At 42.6% G+C, this 21,900-nt stretch overlaps 1 protein-coding gene across 1 annotated transcript in view; it reads right to left on the reverse strand.

Moving 5' to 3' along the window:
* Positions 1-21,576, reverse strand: part of LOC125518458 (protein NUCLEAR FUSION DEFECTIVE 4-like) — a 32,304-nt gene extending 10,728 nt beyond the window's left edge. The window contains exons 1-2 of the mRNA XM_048683292.1: positions 21,292-21,576; positions 5,937-5,978 (exon numbers count right to left, since the gene is read on the reverse strand). Of these exons, the coding sequence (XP_048539249.1) occupies positions 5,937-5,978; positions 21,292-21,576 (327 nt within the window). The remainder of the gene's footprint in view (positions 1-5,936; positions 5,979-21,291) is intronic.
* Positions 21,577-21,900: the final 324 nt, after the last annotated feature.

Genomic DNA, 21,900 nt, shown 5'->3' on the forward strand with positions numbered 1-21,900 from the left:
AAGCTTTTCGTAAACTTAATCTGCAAGTTGTTCCTCAAGGTTTCCTCGCCAACCTTCAAGTCTCTCCTACCTTGGAAGACCAGATTCGCCAAGCCCAACTTCTTGATGCTATGGTGAAGAAGGTGAAGATTGGGATTGCCAAGAGTCAACCCAAGTACAAGTGCTACCGCCTTGATGACAAGGATACTCTCTTCTTCGAGGATCGTCTTGTTGTGCCCAAAGGTGACCTCCGTAAAGTGATCATGAACGAGGCTCACAATTCTCTCCTCTCCATCCACCCTGGGAGCACGAAGATGTATCAGGACCTCAAGCAGGCTTATTGGTGGACTCGAATGAAGCGCGAGATTGCTCAATTTGTGAATGAGTGTGATGTCTGCAGAAGAGTGAAGGCAGAACACCAATGGCCAGCGGGTCTCCTCCAACCTCTTGCCATTCCAGAATGGAAGTTTGACCACATTGAGATGGACTTCGTGACTGGGTTTCCAAAGTCCAAGCGTGGCAATGATGCTATATTCGTTGTCATCGACAAACTCACTAAAGTGGCTCACTTTCTGCCTATCAAAGAGTCAATCACTGCAGCTCAATTGGCGGAGCTCTATACCTCTCGAATTGTCTCTCTTCACGGTATTCCACAAGTGATCTCTTCAGACCGTGGCAACATCTTTACCTCCAAGTTTTGGGATTCTTTTCAGAAGACCATGGGCACCAACATCCGCTTCAGCACAGCTTTCCATCCTCAAACTAGCGGTCAAGTCGAGCGTGTCAACCAGATTCTTGAAGATATGCTCAGGGCTTGTGTGATCTCCTTCGGCATGAAGTGGGAGGATTGTCTTCCATATGCTGAATTCTCCTACAACAACAGCTTTCAAGCAAGTTCGGGCAAGGCCCCATTTGAAATTCTGTATGGCAGGAAGTGCCGTACCCCTCTCAACTGGTCTAAAACTGGAGAACGTCAACTTTTGGGAAATGACTTAATCACAGAGGCAGAGGAAATGTGCAAAGTCATTCGAGATAACCTCAAAGCAGCCCAATCCCGCCAGAAGAGCTACTATGATAGTAAGCACCGTGATTTGGCTTTCGATATCAGAGATCATGTTTACCTCCGCGTCTCTCCTATGAAAGGTACTCGTCGCTTCGGTATCAAAGGGAAGCTTGCCCCTAGATACGTGGGACCTTTCAAGATCGTCAGCAAGAGAGGCGATCTCGCCTATCAACTCGAGCTTCCTTCAAACTTTGCAAATGTGCATGACGTGTTCCATGTCTCTCAGCTCCGAAAGTGCTTCAAGACTCCTGACCGCACCGTCAACTTCGAGGATATCGAGCTCCAAGAAGATCTCTCTTATCGTGAGCACCACGTTGCTATTCTTGAAGAGACTGAATGCAAGACTCACAACAAGTCAATCAAATTCCTCAAAGTCAAGTGGTCACACCATTCCGACCGTGAAGCTACCTGGGAACGCGAGGATCACCTCCGTTCTGAGTACCCAGCGTTCTTTCAGTCCTAGATCTCGGGACGAGATCCTCTCGTAGTGGTGGAGTGTTGTAACACCCTGGATATGATTTTCCCTATAAGTAATCCAACTCTTGCCATTTCCGGTGTTAAGTTATTTTATTTTCTCGGGTTCGGGTTTTTGTCTCCGTGTGTTGTTGTCGTTGTCATGCATCTCATATCATGTCATCATGTGCATTGCATTTGCATACGTGTTCGTCTCATGCATTCAAGCATTTTCCCCGTTGTCCGTTTTGCATTCCGGCGCTCCATTCTCCTCCGGTGGTCATTTCTACCTTTCTTTCGTGTGTGGTAATTAAACATTTCCGGATTGGACCGAGACTTGCCAAGCGGCCTTGGTTTACTACCGTTAGACCGCCTGTCAAGTTTCGTACCATTTGGACTTCGTTTGATGCTCCAACGGTTAACCGAGGGACCGAAAAGGCCTCGTGTGTGTTGCAGCCCAACACCCCTCCATTTTGGCCCAAAACCCATCAAAACCCTCTCCATCATCTAGGGCGTTCGATCACGATCGCGTGGCCGAAAACCGCACCTCATTTGGACACTCCTAGCTCTCTCTACCTCTATATAAAGACCACCCTCCGAAATTCGCGGTTCCACTCTCCCCTAACCCTAGATCCATTCCATCCGCCGCCACCGGACACGTCCGAACGAAGCCGGATGCGTCCGCCGCCTCCGCCGACCAACCCGGCGCCGCCACGTCAGCTCCCGCGCGCCCCACATCACCGCCGCCATCCGCCGGCCCGCGAGGCCCGTACGGGGCCCTCGAGGCCCGCACGCCCCGCCGCCTCCCGGCTCGCCTCGCCCGCCGCCATCCGCCGGCTCTCCCCGAGCTGCGCCGCCGCGCCGGCCACCGCCACCATCGTCGGCGAGCTCCGCCGGAGCTTCCCAACGCCGGCGCGCCGCCCCGTCCCTCGAAGGCCGCGGTCGCCGCCTCCATCGTCGTCTCCGGCCTCCCTCGTCGTCTCCGGCCACCGCCCCAACTCTCTTCGGTGAACAGGTCTGGCGAGCCTCGAAGTCCGTGCCCGGCCGGATCTAGATCTGAGATTTGTCTCGGGTTGACTTTTTGCCCGAAACCCTAATTATTTTGGCTATGTTCATCGCATCGTAACTCCTCATCCGTAGCTCCGTTTTGGGCATATAGCATATCAAAATGTTCGTCTCAGAGAGCACATCATTTCATCTGATTGCATCATTTTCATTTGAGTTCATCTTGATGCCCGAAATGCTGTTAGAAGAATGCTATTTGAGATAATTGTCAGATCTGCTGCTCCAATTAGATATTTGTCATTTTTGCCATGATTATTGTGTGCATGATATGCCCCTGAGCTCTACATGAGTTTTTTTATATATTTTGCCATCTATCCAGAGGTGCAACCCATGTATTCTTGTGATGTGTGTGGTGATTAGCACAAGCTTGCAAAGTGGTGCATTCATTAATGCTGATTTCACGGACTTGGCATTTCCACTAAGTCCTTGGACTGTTTATCTCATTATGTCGTATGTTCATGTTTGTTTCTAGTGATCCGTGCCTCTTTTGAGGATGATCAGTAAGGATGTTTTGTTAATCTTGTAGTGCTCTATCCATCCATGTGTTTTTTTGCAATTATGGAGCACCCTAGCTTGAGTGAATCGAGCTCTACTTTTGTCATTTCGTGAATCTGGCAGATTGTCTACTTGTTAGCGATTTTGCCGAGGATGTTGTAGTTGATCCGTGCATGCTATGCTATTGTTCTTGCCATGTCTAGCTTTTATAATGGGTATTCTTGATGGGTGTATGCTTAGATTGTCATGACTTGCTCTGTAGTGAGTGCATCGAGCTCGTAAACATGCCTACTTGATATCTGATTTTGCATGCTCCAGTTTTCACTAAGTCTGAGAACTGATTATGTTTTTGCCATGTTCACATGCTTGTAATTGTATTTTCTGATCCCTTTTGGCTCAAGGTCACTAAGGAACTTTTGTTAAGCTCTTTGAGTAGCTCCATGCCATGCTTTACTTTGCCATGTTCAGGTCCTGTAGCATATAGTTTTCATGCTCCGAAATGGGCTACCTGATCTGAAATTCCAGACAAGTGTTAATTTCACCAAGTCTGAGATCTGTTTACCAAATGCACTTTTGCCATGCTTGTTTGAACGTGTTAATGGATGAATTGGCCGTAGCTCAGTGTTCCTCTTTTGTTAAGCATCATGAATGGATCCCTGCCATGTATTTTGTTGCCATGTTTGGGTGTTGTAGCATGTTCATCTTGTTGCATTTAGATGGCTACTTGCTGTTAATCGCAGAACGTGGTCATATTTGAATTGCTTGCCATTTCCAAACCGTGACTCCGATTCCGGCGTTCTTTATATCGTTTTCAAGCGATTTCATCTCACCTTTCCAGTGGCACACTTGGATTCCCAAGTTGAGGCCAGATTTATTCATTCCTTGTCAAATCTTGCATGTGCATCACATATCGCATCCCGCATAGCATACCATCTTTGCATCATGTTGGTTGAGTTTGCACGTGGTTGATTGTGTCCTTGTTGTTTGTTTTTCTTGTTTGGGTAGAGCCGGGAGACGAGCTCGCTAACGAGGAGCCCGTTGAGTTTGCTTTCGAGGATCCAGTCAACTCTAACAACTTTGCAGGCAAGATGATCATACCCTCGAAATCACTACTATCTTTGCTTTGCTAGATGCTCGCTCTTTTGTTATGCCTATGCTACGATGCCTACCACTTGCTTATCATGCCTCCCAAATTGCCATGTCAAACCTCTAACCCACCATGCCCTAGCAAACCGTTGATTGGCTATGTTACCGCTTTGCTCAGCCCCTCTTATAGCGTTGCTAGTTGCAGGTGAAGATTGGAGACCGTTCCTTGTTGGAATATTATTTACTTGTTGGGATATCATTATATTATCTTGTTATCTTAATGCATCTATATACTTGGTAAAGGGTGGAAGGCTCGGCCTCTCGCCTAGTGTTTTGTTCCACTCTTGCCGCCCTAGTTTCCGTCATATTGGTGTTATGTTCCCGGATTTTTGCGTTCCTTACGCGGTTGGGTGATAATGGGAACCCCTTGATAGTTCGCCTTGATTAAAGCTTTTCCAGCAATGCCCAGCTTTGGTTTTACCATTTGCCACCTAGCCTCTTTTTCCCTTGGGTTTCCGGAGCCCGAGGGTCATATTATTTTAAACCCCCCCGGGCCAGTGCTCCTCTGAGTGTTGGTCCACCTGTTAGCTGCCGGTGGCCACCAGGGGCAACTCTGGGCTGGCCTACCCGTACCTAAGACAATCTGAGTGTGCCCTGAGAACGAGATATGTGCAGCTCCTATCGGGATTTGTCGGCACTTTCGGGCGGTGTTGCTGGATTGGTTTTAACCTGTCGAAGTGTCTTGAAGAACCGGGATACCGAGTCTGATCGGAATGTCTCGGGAGGAGGTCTATTCCTTCATTGACCGTGAGAGCTTGTCATGGGGTAAGTTGGGACTCCCCTTCAGGGATTTGAACTTTCGAAAGCCGTGCCCGCGGTTATGGGCAGATGGGAATTTGTTAATGTCCGGTTGTAGATAACTTGAACCTTAACTTAATTAAAATGAATCAACTGTGTGAGTTGCCGTGATGGTCTCTTCTCGGCGGAGTCTGGGAAGTGAACACGGTGTTGGAGTAATGCTTGCCGCAGGTTGCCCTCTAGTTATCCGTTCGCGCTTTGCCTTCTCTCCTCGCTCTCTTTTGCGAACAGGTTAGCCACCATATATGCTAGTCGCTTGCCGCAGCTCCACATATATTTTACCTTGCCTTACCTATAAGCTTAAATAGTCTTGATCGCGAGGGTGCGAGATTTCTGAGTCCCTGTGGCTCACAGATTACTTCCAAACCAGATGTAGGGCCTGATGACTCTGTTCCAGATGACGCGCTTGAGCTCAAGTGGGAGTTCGACGAGGACTCACGCCGATACTACGTGTCTTTCTCTGATGATCAATAGTGGTGCCCAGTTGGGGTGATCGGGACCGTGTCGCATGTTGGGTTTATCTTTTATTTTGGCGCCGTAGTCGGGCCATGAGTGTTTGAATGTTGTAATGCTATTTATGTACTTTGATTGACGTGGCGAGTGTAAGCCAACTATGTTTCTCCCCTTTTATATCTATATTACATGGGATGTTGTGAAGATTGCCTAACTTGCGACATTGCTTTCAATGCGGTTATGCCTCTAAGTCGTGCCTCGACACGTGGGAGCTATAGCCGCATCGAGGGCGTTACAAGTTGGTATAGGTTTTGTTTGTGGAATCTTAGAAAGGGACACTTGTTTAGCTGGTCCCAACTAAGCATAACGCCTTTCCCCTAAAATCGTTACTGCAACCGTTATCCAGCGGAGCAATTGAAGCAGCACTATTTCACGATCTAGAACTGATCTAGGGATTAAAGATCTCATCGGGGAGCTCACTCACCAGCCAGTAGGGCAGCGCCGGGGCGAGGCCGGAGACGGCGAGTGATACGTCTCCGTCGTATCTATAATTTTTGATTGTTCCATGCCAATATTATTGAACTTTCATATACTTTTGGCAACTTTTTAGACTATTTTTGGGACTAACATATTGATCAAGTGCCCAGTGCCAGTTAGTGTCTATTGCATGTTTTTGGTTTCGCAGAATATCCATATCAAACGGAGTCCAAATGGGATAAAAACAAACGGAGCTTATTTTTGGAAAATATGGAAAATTCAGAAGGAAAATCAACGCGAACCAGTGCCCGAGGTGGTCACGAGGCAAGGGGCGCCCCCCCTTAGGGCACGCCCCCTACCCTTGTGAGCCCACCGTAAGGCGGTTGACGCTCTTCTTTTGCCGCAAGAAAGCTAATATTCAAAAAAAAATCACAGCGAAGGTTTCAGACCAATCGGAGTTGTGAATCTCCATATATATACGAAACGGTGAAACAGAGCCAAAAGGGAACGCAGAACCAGAGAGAAACAGAGAGATAGATCCAATCTCAGAGGGGCTCTCGCCCCTCCCACGCCATGAGAGCCAAGGACCAGAGGGGAAACCCTTCTCCCATCTAGGGAGGAGGTCAAGGAAGAAGAAGAAGAAGAAGGGGGACCTCTCCCCCTTGCTTCCGGTGGCGCCGGAATGTCGCCGGAGCCATCATCATCACCGCCATATTCACCAACAACTTCACCACCATCATCACCAACTTTCCCCCCTCTATGCAGCGGTGTAACCTCTCTCTTACCCGCTGTAATCTCTACTTAAACATGGTGATCAACGCTGTATATTATTTCCCAATGATGTATGGCTATCCTATGATGTTTGAGTAGATCTGTTTTGCCCTAATGGCTATTTGATGATCGTGATTGGTTTGAGTTGTATGTTTTATTATTGGTGCTGTCCTATGGTGCTCTCCGTGTCGCGCAAGCATGAGGGATTCCCGCTGTAGGGTTTGCAATATGCTTATGATTTGCTTATGGTGGGTGGCGTGAGTGACAGAAGCACAGACCCGAGTAAGTAGGTTGTTTGCGTATGGGATAAAGGGGACTTGATGCTTTAATGCTATGGTTGGGTTTTACCTTAATGAATCTTTAGTAGTTGCGGATGCTTGCTAGAGTTCCAATCATAAGTGCATATGATCCAAGTAGAGAAAGTATGTTAGATTATGCCTCTCCCTCAAATAAAATTGCAATAATGATTACCGGTCTAGTTATCGATTGCCTAGGGACAAATAACTTTCTCGTAACAACAAACTCTCTACTAAACCTAACTTAGTTGTGTCTTTATCTAAACAGCCCCTACTTTTTATTTACTTGCTCTTTATTATCTTGCATACCTATCCAACAACACCTACAAAGTACTTCTAGTTTCATACTTGTTCTAGGTAAAGCGAACATCAAGCGTGCGTAGAGTTGTATTGGTGGTCGATAGAACTTGAGGGAATATTTGTTCTACCTTTAGCTCCTCATTGGGTTCGACACTCTTACTTATCGAAAGAGGCTACAATTGATCCCCTATACTTGTGGGCTATCAAGACCTTTTTCTGGCGCTGTTGCCGGGGAGCAATAGCATGGGGTGAATATTCTCGTGTGTGCTTGTTTGCTTTATCACTATTTAATTTTTATTTGCTGTTCTTAGTTGTTTTCTATCTTAGTCATGGGTAGGAAACGCAAAATACCAAAAAAATTAGTTGTACCTACTGAACCAATGGTTGAAGAACCAATCAAAATCTATCACACTGTTGAAGCTTATTACTTGGATCATCTTCGATCCCTATGTGTTCGTGCTGAAACCCCAACTAGCTTAGTTGAGGGCAAATCTTTAGATGAGCATGCTTGTTATGTGCGACACCGTATACCTCAAAAAGGGAAATTTTACAACATCAAATTAATACTATGCAATGCTATGCTTGGAATTTATGCTATTATTATGATTTTACTTGTTGTTCTGAAAACCCTAAGAAACACATTCCCTACCAATGTGAGTTTAGTGATAATGGAATCGTATCTTCGTATGCTAAAGGTGCTTATAGTTACTATGATGTTCAACAAATTGAAGAATTTGTTGCTTTTAAGGGTGCTTTTGAAATTGCTTCTTTGATTGAAAAGTATGATGCTACTCTTTACAAATCTGAAAATTTTTCCATACTTGAATATTGTTATGAGAATTATGCTTCTAATGCCTATGTTAAACAATATATTGAGGAGTACTCCGCTTCTCAAGAAGAAACTAATATTTTGCAGGAGTCTATGGAAGAAGAAATTGATGAAACTGTGAGCTCATTGGATGAAAAAGATGATGAGGAGAGCGAAGAACAAAAGGAGGAAGAGAGGATTAGCTACCCGTGCCCACCTTCTAATGAGAGTAACTCTTCAACTCATACATTGTTTAAATTCCCTTCGTGCTTACCGAAGGATGATTGCTATGATGACTGTTATGATCCCGTTGATTCTTTTGAAATATCCCTTTTTGATGATGCTTGCTATGCTTGTGGCCAAGATGCCAATATGAATTATGCTTATGGAGATGAACTTGCTATAGTTCCTTATGTTAAACATGAAATTGTTGCTATTGCACCCACGCATGATAGTCCTATTATCTTTTTGAATTCTCCCAATTACACTATATCAGAGAAGTTTGCACTTATTAATGATTACATTGATGGGTTGCCTTCTATCGTTGCACATGATGATTTTGATAGATATAATATGCATGTGCTTGCTGCTCCTACTTGTAATTATTATGAGAGAGGAACTATATCTCCACCTCTCTATGTTTCCAACATGATAAAATTGCAAGAAACTGTTTATACTATGCATTGGCCTTTACTAGGTGTGCATGAATTGTTCTTTTATGACATACCGATGCATAGGAAGAGAGTTAGACTTCATCATTACATGATATATGTTTCTTTGTGCTCACTACTAAATTACAAATCATTGCTAATTAAAATTGGCTTTGATATACCTTGGGATCCGGGTGGATTCACTACTTGAGCACTATATGCCTAGCTTAACGGCTTTAAAGAAAGCGCTGCCAGGGAGACAGCCCGGAAGTTTTAGAGAGTCATTTATTTCTGCTGAGTGCTTTCATATAGTTTAAAAACAACAAAAATAAAGAGGGGAACCCAAAGCTTTTTCAAAAAGAAAAGTGAAAGTGAGAAAGACAAGCATTGTTGAAGTGGGAGCTAGCCTTGAACTTTGTTCATGCTCACAGAAACTTTGTGAATCTTGATTACAGAAACTTTTCAATAAAAATAATTATCCCCTTGTACAATTCCACTGTATTATAAAAATAATGTGCCAAGGTTTGCCTTTAGGATGTTTACAATGCTTGTTGGTTTGTGCGGTGCAGGGCAGAAACTTTGGCTGTAGTGCATGAATTTTAATTTTTTACTGGAACATCAAATGGTTCTGATTCTTTTTGCACTGTCTTGCTGTACAAATTTTTTATTTTTCCTAATTTTGGCAGAAGTTTTCAAGTATCAGAAGTATGGTGAATATTCAGATTGCTACAGACTGTTCTTTTTTAGACAGATTCTGTTTTTGATGCATAGTTTGCTTGTTTTGATGAAACTATCAATTTATATCAGTGGATTAAGCCATGAAAAAGTTATATTACAGTAGACACAATGAAAAAACAAAATATGAATTGGTTTGCAACAGTACTTATAGTAGTGATTTGCTTTATTATACTAACGGATCTTACCGAGTTTTCTGTTGAAGTTTTGTGTGGATGAAGTGTTCGATGATTGAGAAGGTTTCGATGTGAGAAGAAGGAAGAGAGGCAAGAGCTCAAGATTGGGGATGCCCGAGGCACCCCAAGTAAATATTCAAGGAGACTCAAGCGTCTAAGCTTGGGGATGCTGGGAAGGCGTCCCCTCTTTCTTCAACAAATATAGGTATGTTTTCAGATTCGTTTTCGTTCACGCGATATGTGCAATCTTGGAGCGTCTTTTGCTTTAGTTTTCTTTTTTCTTTTAATGCACCATGTTGGTATGAGATAGTCCTTGGTTGATTTATAGAATGCTCTTTGCACTTCACTTATATCTTTTGAGTATGGCTTTATAGAATGCTTCATGTGCTTCACTTATATCATTTGAAGTTTGGATTGCCTGTTTCTCTTCACTTAGACAACCGCCATTTGTAGAATGCTCTTTTGCTTCACTTATATTTGTTAGAGCGTGGGCATATCTTTTGTATAAAGAATTAAACTCTCTTGCTTCACTTATATCTATTTAGAGAGATGACAGGAATTGGTCATTCACATGGTTAGTCATAAAATCCTACATAAAACTTGTAGATCACTGAATATGATATGTTTGATTCCTTGCAATAGTTTTGCGATATAAAGATGGTGATATTAGAGTCATGCTAGTGGATAGTTGTGGATTGTAGAAATACTTGTGTTGAGGTTTGTGATTCCCGTAGCATGCACGTATGGTGAACCGTTATGTAACGAAGTCGGAGCATGATTTATTTATTGATTGTCTTCCTTATGAGTGGCGGTCGGGGACGAGTGATGGTCTTTTGCTACCAATCTATCCCCCTAGGAGCATGCGCGTAGTACTCTGTTTCGATGACTAATAGATTTTTGCAATAAGTATGTGAGTTCTTTATGACTAATGTTGAGCCCATGGATTATACGCACTCTCACCCTTCCACTATTGCTAGCCTCTCTAGTACTGCGCAACTTTCACCGGTACCATAAACCCACCATATACCTTCCTCAAAATAGCCACCATACCTACCTATCATGGCATTTCCATAGCCATTCCGAGATATATTGCCATGCAACTTTCATCATCACCATATACATGACTTGAGCATTCATTGTCATATTGCTTTGCATGATCGTAAGATAGCTAGCATGATGTTTTCATGGCTTGTCCGTTTTTTGATGTCATTGCTACGCTAGATCATTGCACATCCTGGCACACCGCCAGAGGCATTCATATAGAGTCATATCTTTGTTCTAGATATTGAGTTGTAATATTGAGTTGTAAGTAAATAAAAGTGTGATGATCATCATTATTAGAACATTGTCCCATGTGAGGTTATCAAAATAAAAGTGGCCAAAGAAGCCCCCCCCAAAAAAAAGAGAGAGAGAGGCCAAAGAAGCCTACAAAAAAAGAGAAAAAGAAGAAAAAAACAAAAAAATGAGAGAAAAAGAGAGAAGGGACAATGTTACTATCCTTTTACCACACTTGTGCTTCAAAGTAGCACCATGTTCTTCATATAGAGAGTCTCTTGAGTTATCACTTTCATATACTAGTGGGAATTTTAATTATAGAACTTGGCTTGTATATTCCAACGATGGGCTTCCTCAAATGCCCTAGGTCTTCATGAGCAAGCAAGTTGGATGCACACCCACTTAGTTTCAGTTTGAGCTTTCGTATACTTATAGCACTAGTGCATCCATTGCATGGCAATCCCTACTCACTCACATTGATATCTATTGATGGGCATCTCTGATACGTCTCCAACGTATCTATAATTTTTGATTTCTCCATGCTATATCATCTACTGTTTTGGACTATATTGGGCTTTATTTTCCACTTTTATATTATTTTTGGGACTAACCTATTAACCGGAGGCCCAGCCCAGAATTGCTGTTTTTTTTGCCTATTTCAGTGTTTCGGAGAAACAGAATATAAAACGGAGTCCAAACGGAATAAAATCTTCGGGAACGTGATTTTCTCACCGAACGTGATCCAGGAGACTTGGACCCTACTCCAGGGGGTCAAAGAGGAGGTCACGAGGGTGGGGGGCGCGCCCCCCCAGGGCGCGCCCCCCTGCCTCGTGGGCCCCTCGGTGCTCCACCGACGTACTCCTTCCTCCTATATATACCTACATACCCCCAAACGATCAGAACAGGAGCCAAAAACCTAATTCCACTGCCGCAACTTTTTGTATCCACGAGATCCCATCTTGGGGCCTGTTCCGGAGCTCCGCCGGAAGAGGGCCGTCATCACAGAGGGCTTCTACATCATCATAGCCTCTCCGATGAAGTGTGAGTAGTTTACCTCAGACCTTCGGGTCCATAGTTAGTAGCTAGATGGCTTCTTCTCTCTCTTTGAATCTCAATACAAAGTTCTCCCCCTCTTTTGTGGAGATCTATTCGATGTAATCTTCTTTTTGCGGTGTGTTTGTTGAGACCGATGAATTGTGGGTTTATGATCAAGTCTATCTATGAATAATATTTGAATCTTCTCTGAATTCTTTTATGTATGATTGGTTATCTTTGCAAGTCTCTTCGAATTATCTATTTGGTTTGGCCAACTAGATTGGTAGTTCTTGCCATGGGAGAAGTGCTTAGCTTTGGGTTCCATCTCGCGGTGTCCTTACCGGGTGACAGAAGGGGCAGCAAGGCACGTATTGTATCGTTGCCATCGAGGATAACAAGATGGGGTTTATTTCATATTGCATGAATTTATCTCTCTATATCATGTCATCTTGCTTAAGGCTTTACTCTATTTTTAACTTAATACTCTAGATGCATGCTGGATAGCGGTCGATGAGTGGAGTAATAGTAGTAGATGCAGAATCGTTTCGATCTACTTGTCACGGACGTGATGCCTATATACATGATCATGCCTAGATATTCTCATAACTATGCTCAATTCTGTCAATTGCTCAACAGTAATTTGTTCACCCACCGTAGAATACTTATGCTCTTGAGAGAAGCCACTAGTGAAACCTATGGCCCCCGGGTCTATTCTCATCATATCAATCTCCATCACTTTAATCTTGCTTTGCTTTTTTACTTTGCTTTTAATTTTTACTTTGCATCTTTATACCAAAAATACCAAAAATATTATATCTATCGGATCTCACTCTCATAAGTGACCGTGAAGGGATTGATAACCCCTAATCGCGTTGGTTGCGAGTAGCTATCGCTTTGTGCAGGTACGAGGGACTTGAGCATGGCCTCCTACTGGATTGATACCTTGGTTCTCAAAAACTGAGGGAAATACTTACGCTACTCTGCTGCATCATCCCTTCCTCTTCGGGGAAAACCAACGCAAGCTCAAGACGTAGCAAGAAGGATTTGTGGCGCCGTTGCCGGGGAGTCTACGCAAAAAGTCAACATACCAAGTACCCATCACAATCCCTATCTCTCTCATTACATTATTTGCCATTTGCCTCTCGTTTTCCTCTCCCCCCAATTCACCCTTGTCGTTTTATTCGCCCTCTCTCTCTATCCTCCCTCTCTATTTGCCTCTTTTTGCCCGCTTGCTTTTTTGTTTGCTCGTGTGTTAGATTGCTTGTTTGTCGCGATGGCTCAAGATAATACTAAATTGTGTGACTTCACCAATACCAATAATAATGATTTCCTTAGCACTCCGATTGCTCCTCTTACCGATGCTGAATCTTGTGAAATTAATACTGCTTTGTTGAATCTTGTTATGAAAGATCAATTCGCCGGCCTTCCTAGTGAAGATGCTACTACTCATCTGAATAGCTTCGTTGATTTATGTGATATGCAAAAGAAAAAATATGTCCATAATGATGTCGTTAAATTGAAGCCATTTCCTTTTTCACTTAGAGATCGTGCTAAAGCTTGGTTTTCGTCTTTGCCTAAGAATAGTATTGATTCATGGAACAAGTGCAAAGATGCTTTTATCTCTAAGTATTTTCCTCCCGCTAAGATCATCTCTCTTAGAAATGATATTATGAACTTTAAACAACTTGATCATGAACATGTTGCACAAGCTTGGGAGAGAATGAAATTAATGATACGTAATTGCCCTACTCATGGTTTGAATTTGTGGATGATCATACAAATTTTATACAACTTGAGGAAAAATTGCTTAAAGTTGATGATTTGGCTAGAAACGTTGATAGAATTTCTCTTGAGATTGAATCTTTAAAGATTAGATCTATTCCTCCTAAGCATGATATCAATGAGTCTCTCAAAGCCATGAGAATTTCCATTGATGAGTGCAAGGAAAGAACCGCTAGGATGCGTGCTTCCAAAGATGCCTTTATTAAAGCGTGTTCTTCCAGTTCCTATGAAAATCAAGATGAAGATCTAAAAGTTATTGATGTGCCCCCTATTAAATCTTTGTTTTGCAATATTAATCTTGATGAAAATGAATATGATCTTCCTTTACCTAGAAGGCGTTCTAAAAATTCGGAGTATTTAGATCTTAATGATGAAATTGATGAAAGTGGGATTGGAAGAAATAAAAATCTAGATGTTGCTAAACCCACTATATTGGATTTCAAGGAATTTAATTATGAAATTTGCTCTTTAATTTATTGTATTTCCTTGTTGCAATCCGTGCTAAATTCTCCACATGCTTATAGTCAAAATAAAGCCTTCACCGAACATATTGTTAATGCCTTGATGCAATCTTATGAAGAAAAACTTGAGTTGAAAGTTTCTATCACTAGAAAACTCTATGATGAGTGGGAACCAACTATTAAAATTAAAATTAAAGATCATGAGTTTTATGCTTTGTGTGATTTGGGTGCTAGTGTCTCTACTATTCCCAAAACTTTGTGTGATTTGCTAGATTTCCGTAATTTTGATGATTGCTCTCTAAACTTGCATCTTGCGGATTCCACTATTAAGAAACCTATGGGAAGGATTAATGATGTTCTTATTGTTGCAAATAGGAATTATGTGCCCGTAGATTTCATTGTTCTTGATATAGATTGCAATCCTTCTTGCCCTATTATTTTTGGTAGACCTTTCCTTAGAATGGTTGGTGCGATTATTGATATGAAGGAAGGGAATATTAGATTTCAATTTCCATTAAAGAAGGGAATGGAACAATTTCCTAGAAAGAAAATAAAATTACCATATGAAACTATCATGAGAGCCACTTATGGATTGCCTACCAAAGATGGCAATACCTAGATTTATCCTCGCTTTTATGCCTAGCTAGGGGCGTTAAACGATAGCGCTTGTTGGGAGGCAACCCAATTTTATTTTTATTCCTTGCTTTTTTCTCCTGTTTATTAATAAATAAATTATTTAGACTCTGTTTTGGTTGTGTTTTTTGTGTTTAATTAGTGTTTGTTCCAAGTAGAACCGTTGGGAAGACTTGGGGAAAGTCTTGTTGAACTTGCTATAAAAAACAGAAACTTTAGCGCTCACGAGAACTGCTGTCATTTTTATTTTAAGAGTGATATTTAGTTAATTATTTTTGAAGATAATTAACAGATAAATTCCTCACGTCCAGAAATTTATTTTAGAATTTTTGGGGTTCCAGATCTTGCGCTAGCTACAGATTACTACAAACTGTTCTGTTTTTGACAGATTCTGTTTTTCGTGTGTTGTTTGCTTATTTTGATGAATCTATGGCTAGTAAAATAGTTTATAATCCATAGAGAAGTTGGAATACAGTAGGTTTAACACCAATATAAATAAATAATGAGTTAATTACAGTACCTTGAAGTGGTCTTTTGTTTTCTTTCGATAATGGAGCTCACGAGTTTTCTATTTTGAGTTTTGTGTTGTGAAGTTTTCAAGTTTTGGGTGAATTCTTTTGATGGATCATGGAACAAGGAGTGGAAAGAGCCTAAGCTTTGGGATTCCCATGTCACCCCCAAGATAATCCAAGGACACCAAAAAGTCAAAGCTTGGGGATGCCCCGGAAGGCATCCCCTCTTTCGTCCACTTCCATCGGTAATTTACTTGGAGCTATATTTTTATTCACCAACATGATATGTGTTTTGCTTGGAGCGTCTTGTATTATTTGTCTTTGTGTCTTAGTATGCCACAATCATCCTTGCTGTACACACCTTTTGAGAGAGCCATACATGAATTAAAATTTGATAGAATACTCTATGTGCTTCACTTATATCTTTTGAGCTAAGTAGTTTTGCTCTATGTGCTTCACTTATATCTTTTGAGCTAAGTAGTTTTGCTCTATGTGCTTCACTTATATCTTTTGAGCATTATAATTTTGCTCTATGTGCTTCACTTATATCTTTTGATCTAGTTAATTTTGCTCTATGTGCTTCACTTAGATCTTTTAGAGCACGGTGGTGGATTTGTTTTAAAGAAACTATTGATCTCTCATGCTTCACTTAAATTATTTTGGGAGTCTCTTAATAGCATGATAATTTGCTTAATAATAATATGCTTGGCATTCAAGATTTGTGAAACTTTCTTTTGAGTGTGTTGAATACTAAGAAAAGATTGAAGCATGATAATTGTTTTGAGATATGGAGGTGATAATATTAAAGTCATGCTAGTTGAGTAGTTGTGAATTTAAGGAATACTTGTGTTAAAGTTTGTGATTCCCGTAGCATGCACGTATGTTGAACCGTTATGTGATGAAGTCGGAGCATGATTTATTTATTGATTGTCTTCCTTATGAGTGGCGGTCGGGGACGAGCGATGGTCTTTTCCTACCAATCTATCCCCCTAGGAGCATGCGCATAATACTTTGCTTTGATAACTTCTAGATTTTTGCAATAAGTATATGAGTTCTTTATGACTAATGTTGAGTCCGTGGATTATACGCACTCTCACCCTTCCACCTTTGCTAGCCTCTCTAATACCGCGCACCTTTCGCCGGTATCATACACCTACCATATACCTTCCTCAAAAAAGCTACCATACCTACCTATTATGGCATTTCCATAGCCATTCTGAGATATATTGCCATGCAACTTTCCACCATCTAGTTCATCATGACACATTCATCATTGTCATATTGCTTACCATGATCATGTAGTTGACATAGTATTTGTGGCAAGGCCACCGTTCATAATTTTTTCATACTTGTCACTCTTGATTCATTGCATATCCCAGTACACCGCCGGAGGCATCCATATAGAGTCATACTTTGTTTTAGAATCGAGTTGTAGTCATTGAGTTGTAAATAAATAAAAGTGTGATGATCATCATTCAATAGAGCATTATCCCAAAAAAAGAGAAAGGCCAAAGAAAAAAAAAGGCCCCAAAAAAAGAAATAAATAAAAAGGGGCAATGCTACTATCTTTTTTCCACACTTGTGCTTCAAATTAGCACCATGATATAGCGAGTCTCATATATTGTGCTTCAAAGTAGCACCATGTTCTTCATATCGAGAGTCTCATATGTTGTCACTTTCATATACTAGTGGGAATTTTACATTATAGAACTTGGCTTGTATATTCCAATGATGGGCTTCCTCAAAATTGCCCTAGGTCTTCGTGAGCAAGCAAGTTGGATGCACACCCACTTAGTTTCTTTTTGAGCTTTCATACATTTATAGCTCTAGTGCATCCGTTGCATGGCAATCCCTACTCACTCACATTGATATCTATTGATGGGCATCTCCATAGCCCGTTGATACGCCTAGTTGATGAGAGACTATCTTCTCCTCCTTGTCTTCTCCACAACCACCATTCTATTCCACCTATTGTGCTATATCCATGGCTCACGCTCATGTATTGCGTGAAGATTGAAAAAGTTAGAGTATGAAACAATTGCTTGGCTTGTCATCGGGGTTGTGCATGATTTAAATACTTTGTGTGGTGAAGATGGAGCATAGCCAGACTATATGATTTTGTAGGGATAACTTTCTTTGGCCATGTTATTTTGAGAAGACATAATTGCTTTGTTAGTATGCTTGAAGTATTATTATTTTTATGTCAATATAAACTTTTGTCTTGAATCTTTCTAATCTGAATATTCATACCACAATTAAGGTTTGCATTGAAATTATGCCAAGTAGCACTCCGCATCAAAAATTCTCTTTTTATCATTTACCTACTCGAGGACGAGCAGGAATTAAGCTTGGGGATGCCTGATACGTCTCCAACATATCTATAATTTTTGATTGCTCCATGCTATATTATATACTGTTTTGGACTATATTGGGCTTTATTTTCCACTTTTATATTATTTTTGGGACTAACCTATTAATCGGAGGCCCAGCCCAGAATTGCTGTTTTTTGCCTATTTCAGTGTTTTGGAGAAACAATATATCAAACGGAGTCCAAACGGAATAAAATCTTCGGGAACATGATTTTCTCACCGAACATGATCCAGGAGACTTGGACCCTACTCCAGGGGGTCAAAGGGGAGGTCACGAGGGTGGGGGGCGCGCCCCCCCTAGGGCGCGCCCCCTACCTCGTGGGCCCCTTGGTGCTTCACCGACGTTCTCCTTCCTCCTATATATACGTACGTACCCCCAAACAATCAGAACAGGAGCCAAAAACCTAATTCCACTGCCGCAACTTTCTGTATCCACGAGATCCCATCTTGGGGCCTGTTCCGGAGCTCCGCCGGAAGAGGACCGTCATCACGGAGGGCTTCTACATCATCATAGCCTCTCCAATGAAGTGTGAGTAGTTTACCTCAGTCCTTTGGGTCCATAGTTAGTAGCTAGATGGCTTCTTCTCTCCCTTTGAATCTCAATACAAAGTTCTCCCCCTCTCTTGTGGATATCTATTCGATGTAATCTTGTTTTTGCGGTGTGTTTGTTGAGACCGATGAATTGTGGGTTTATGATCAAGTCTATCTATGAATCATATTTGAATCTTTTCTGAATTCTTTGATGTATGATTGGTTATCTTTGCAAGTCTCTTCGAATTATCCGTTTGGTTTGGCCAACTAGATTGGTAGTTCTTGCCATGGGAGAAGTGCTTAGCTTTGGGTTCGATCTTGCGGTATCCTTACCTAGTGATAGAAGGGGCAGCATGGCACGTATTGCATTGTTGCCATCGAGGATAACAAGATGGGGTTTATTTCATATTGCATGAATTTATCTCTCTACATCATGTCATCTTGCTTAAGGCATTACTCTGTTTTTAACTTAATACTCTAGATGCATGCTGGATAGCGGTCGATGAGTGGAGTAATAGTAGTAGATGCAGAATCGTTTCGATCTACTTGTCACGGACGTGATGCCTATATACATGATCATGCCTAGATATTCTCATAACTATGCTCAATTTTGTCAATTGCTCAACAGTAATTTGTTCACCCACCATAGAATACTTATGCTCTTGAGAGAAGCCACTAGTGAAACCTATGGCCCCCGGGTCTATTCTCATCATATCAATCTCCATCACTTTAATCTTGCTTTGCTTTTTTACTTTGCTTTTACTTTTTACTTTGCATCTTTATACCAAAAATATTATATCTATCAGATCTCACTCTCGTAAGTGACCGTGAAGGGATTGACAACCCCTAATCACGTTGGTTGTAAGTAGCTATCGCTTTGTGCAGGTACGAGGGACTTGAGCGTGGCCTCCTACTAGATTGATACCTTGGTTCTCAAAAACCGAGGGAAATACTTACGCTACTCTGCTGCATCATCCCTTCCTCTTCGGGGAAAACCAACGCAAGCTCAAGACGTAGCAATCTCCATAGCCCGTTGATACGCCTAGTTGATGTGAGACTATCTTCTCCTTTTTGTCTTCTCCACCATCATATTCTATTCCACCTATAGTGCTATGTCCATGGCTCACGCCCATGTATTGCGTGAAAGTTGAAAAGGTTTGAGAACGTCAAAAGTATGAAACAATTGCTTGGCTTGTCATCGGTGTTGTGCATGATGTGAGTATTTTGTGTGGTGAAGATGGAGCATCGCCAGACTATATGATTTTGTAGGGATAACTTTCTTTGGCCTTGTTATTTTGAAAAGACATGATTACTTTATTAGTGGGCTTGAAGTATTATTGTTTTTATGTCAAATGATAGACTGTTGCTTTGAATCACTCGTGTCTTAATATTCATGCCATGATTAGACATATGATCAAGATTATGCTAGGTAGCATTCCACATCAAAAATTATCTTTTTTATCATTTACCTACTCAAGGACGAGCAGGAATTAAGCTTAGGGATGCTGATACGTCTCCATCGTATCTATAATTGTTGATTGTTCCATGCCAATATTATTGAACTTTCATATACTTTTGGCAACTTTTTATACTATTTTTGGGACTAACATATTGATCCAGTGCCCAGTGCCAGTTCATGTCTGTTGCATGTTTTTCGTTGCACAGAATATCCATATCAAACGGAGTCCAAACGGGATAAAAATGGACGGAGCTTATTTTTGGAAAATATGGAAAATTCGGAAGGAAAATCAACGCGAACCAGTGCCCGAGGTGGTCACGAGGCAAGGGGCGCCCCCCCTTAGGGCACGCCCCCTACCCTTGTGAGCCCACCGTAAGGCGGTTGACGCTCTTCTTTTGCCACAATAAAGCTAATATTCGGAAAAAATCACGGTGAAGGTTTCAGGACAATCGGAGTTACGGATCTCCATATATATACGAAACGGTGAAACAGAGCCAGAAGGGAACGCAGAACCAGAGAGAAACAGAGAGATAGATCCAATCTCGGAGGGGCTCTCGCCCCTCCCACGCCATGGGAGCCAAGGACCAGAGGGGAAACCCTTCTCCCATCTAGGGAGGAGGTCAAGGAAGAAGAAGAAGGGGCCCTCTCCCCCTTGCTTCCGGTGGCGCCGGAACGTCGCCGGAGCCATCATCATCACCGCCATCTTCACCAACAACTTCGCCGCCATCATCACCAAATTTCCCCCCCTCTATGCAGCGGTGTAACCTCTCTCTTACCCGCTGTAATCTCTACTTAAACATGGTGCTCAACGCTATATATTATTTCCCAATGATGTATGGCTATCCTATGATGTTTGAGTAGATCTGTTTTGTCCTAATGGCTATTTGATGATCATGATTGGTTTGAGTGGTATGTTTTATTATTGGTGCTGTCCAATGGTGCTCTCCGTGTCGCGCAAGCGTGAGGGATTCCCGCTGTAGGGTTTGCAATATGCTTATGATTTGCTTATGGTGGGTGGCGTGAGTGACAGAAGCACAGACCCGAGTAAGTAGGTTGTTTGCGTATGGGATAAAGGGGACTTAATGCTTTAATGCTATGGTTGGGTTTTACCTTAATGAATCTTTAGTAGTTGTGGATGCTTGCTAGAGTTCCAATCATAAGTGCATATGATCCAAGTAGAGAAAGTATGTTAGCTTATGCCTCTCCCTCAAATAAAATTGCAATAATGATTACCGGTCTAGTTATCAATTGCCTAGGGACAAATAACTTTCTCGTAACAACAAACTCTCTACTAAACCTAACTTAGTTGTGTCTTTATCTAAATAGCCCCTACTTTTTATTTACTTGCTCTTTATTATCTTGCATACATATCCAACAACACCTACAAAGTACTTCTAGTTTCATACTTGTTCTAGGTAAAGCGAACATCAAGCGTGCGTAGAGTTGTATCGGTGGTCGATAGAACTTGAGGGAATATTTGTTCTACCTTTAGCTCCTCGTTGGGTTCGACACTCTTACTTATCGAAAGAGGCTACAATTGATCCCCTATACTTGTGGGTTTTCAGCGAGCCAGGTGACCCCGTAGCCGAGGAGGCCGGAGGCGGCGGCGACGAGCAGGAGCAGGGCCGGGTGGAGCTTGTTGCAGACAATGCCGGGGAGGAGGCCGATGCTGTCCCCGACATTGCAGGCGACCCCGAGCAGCGCGACGCGGCTCTGGTCGGTGCCGAGCGCCACCTTGAGCGCGTGCGAGTAGAGCGCAAAGACGGAGCTGGTCCCGGCCGACGCCTGCAGCCACACGGCCGCCCCCAGCCCCAGCCACGGCGGCCTGCTCCCCGCCTTCACCGCGCCCGGCATCCTCCTCCTCCTTCCCGGCCGCCGCTTCGCCCGCTCACTCGCTCCCGCGCTCTCGCTGTCGCTACTTTATTTCCGGGGGAATAAAGCTCTGTCGGGTGATGCATGGCGAGTCGGTGGCGACGGTGGCGGGATTTAAAGGGGGGTTTGGGTGGGGGGCGGCGTCAGGCGTGGCAAAGGACTACGCAGGAGCCGCTGGAGAGGAAATTGTAAAAAAAGCCATGGATTTGAAGCGGCGTCGATGGTGACGGCTGGCGCGGCGGCCGGGCAAGGCCCGAAAATGAATCTGCAGCTGATTTCCGGCCGGATGTCCGCATAGGCATAGCG

Source organism: Triticum urartu, chromosome 7, assembly GCF_003073215.2.
Source record: "Triticum urartu cultivar G1812 chromosome 7, Tu2.1, whole genome shotgun sequence".
In the NCBI taxonomy this organism is placed as follows: domain Eukaryota; kingdom Viridiplantae; phylum Streptophyta; class Magnoliopsida; order Poales; family Poaceae; genus Triticum; species Triticum urartu.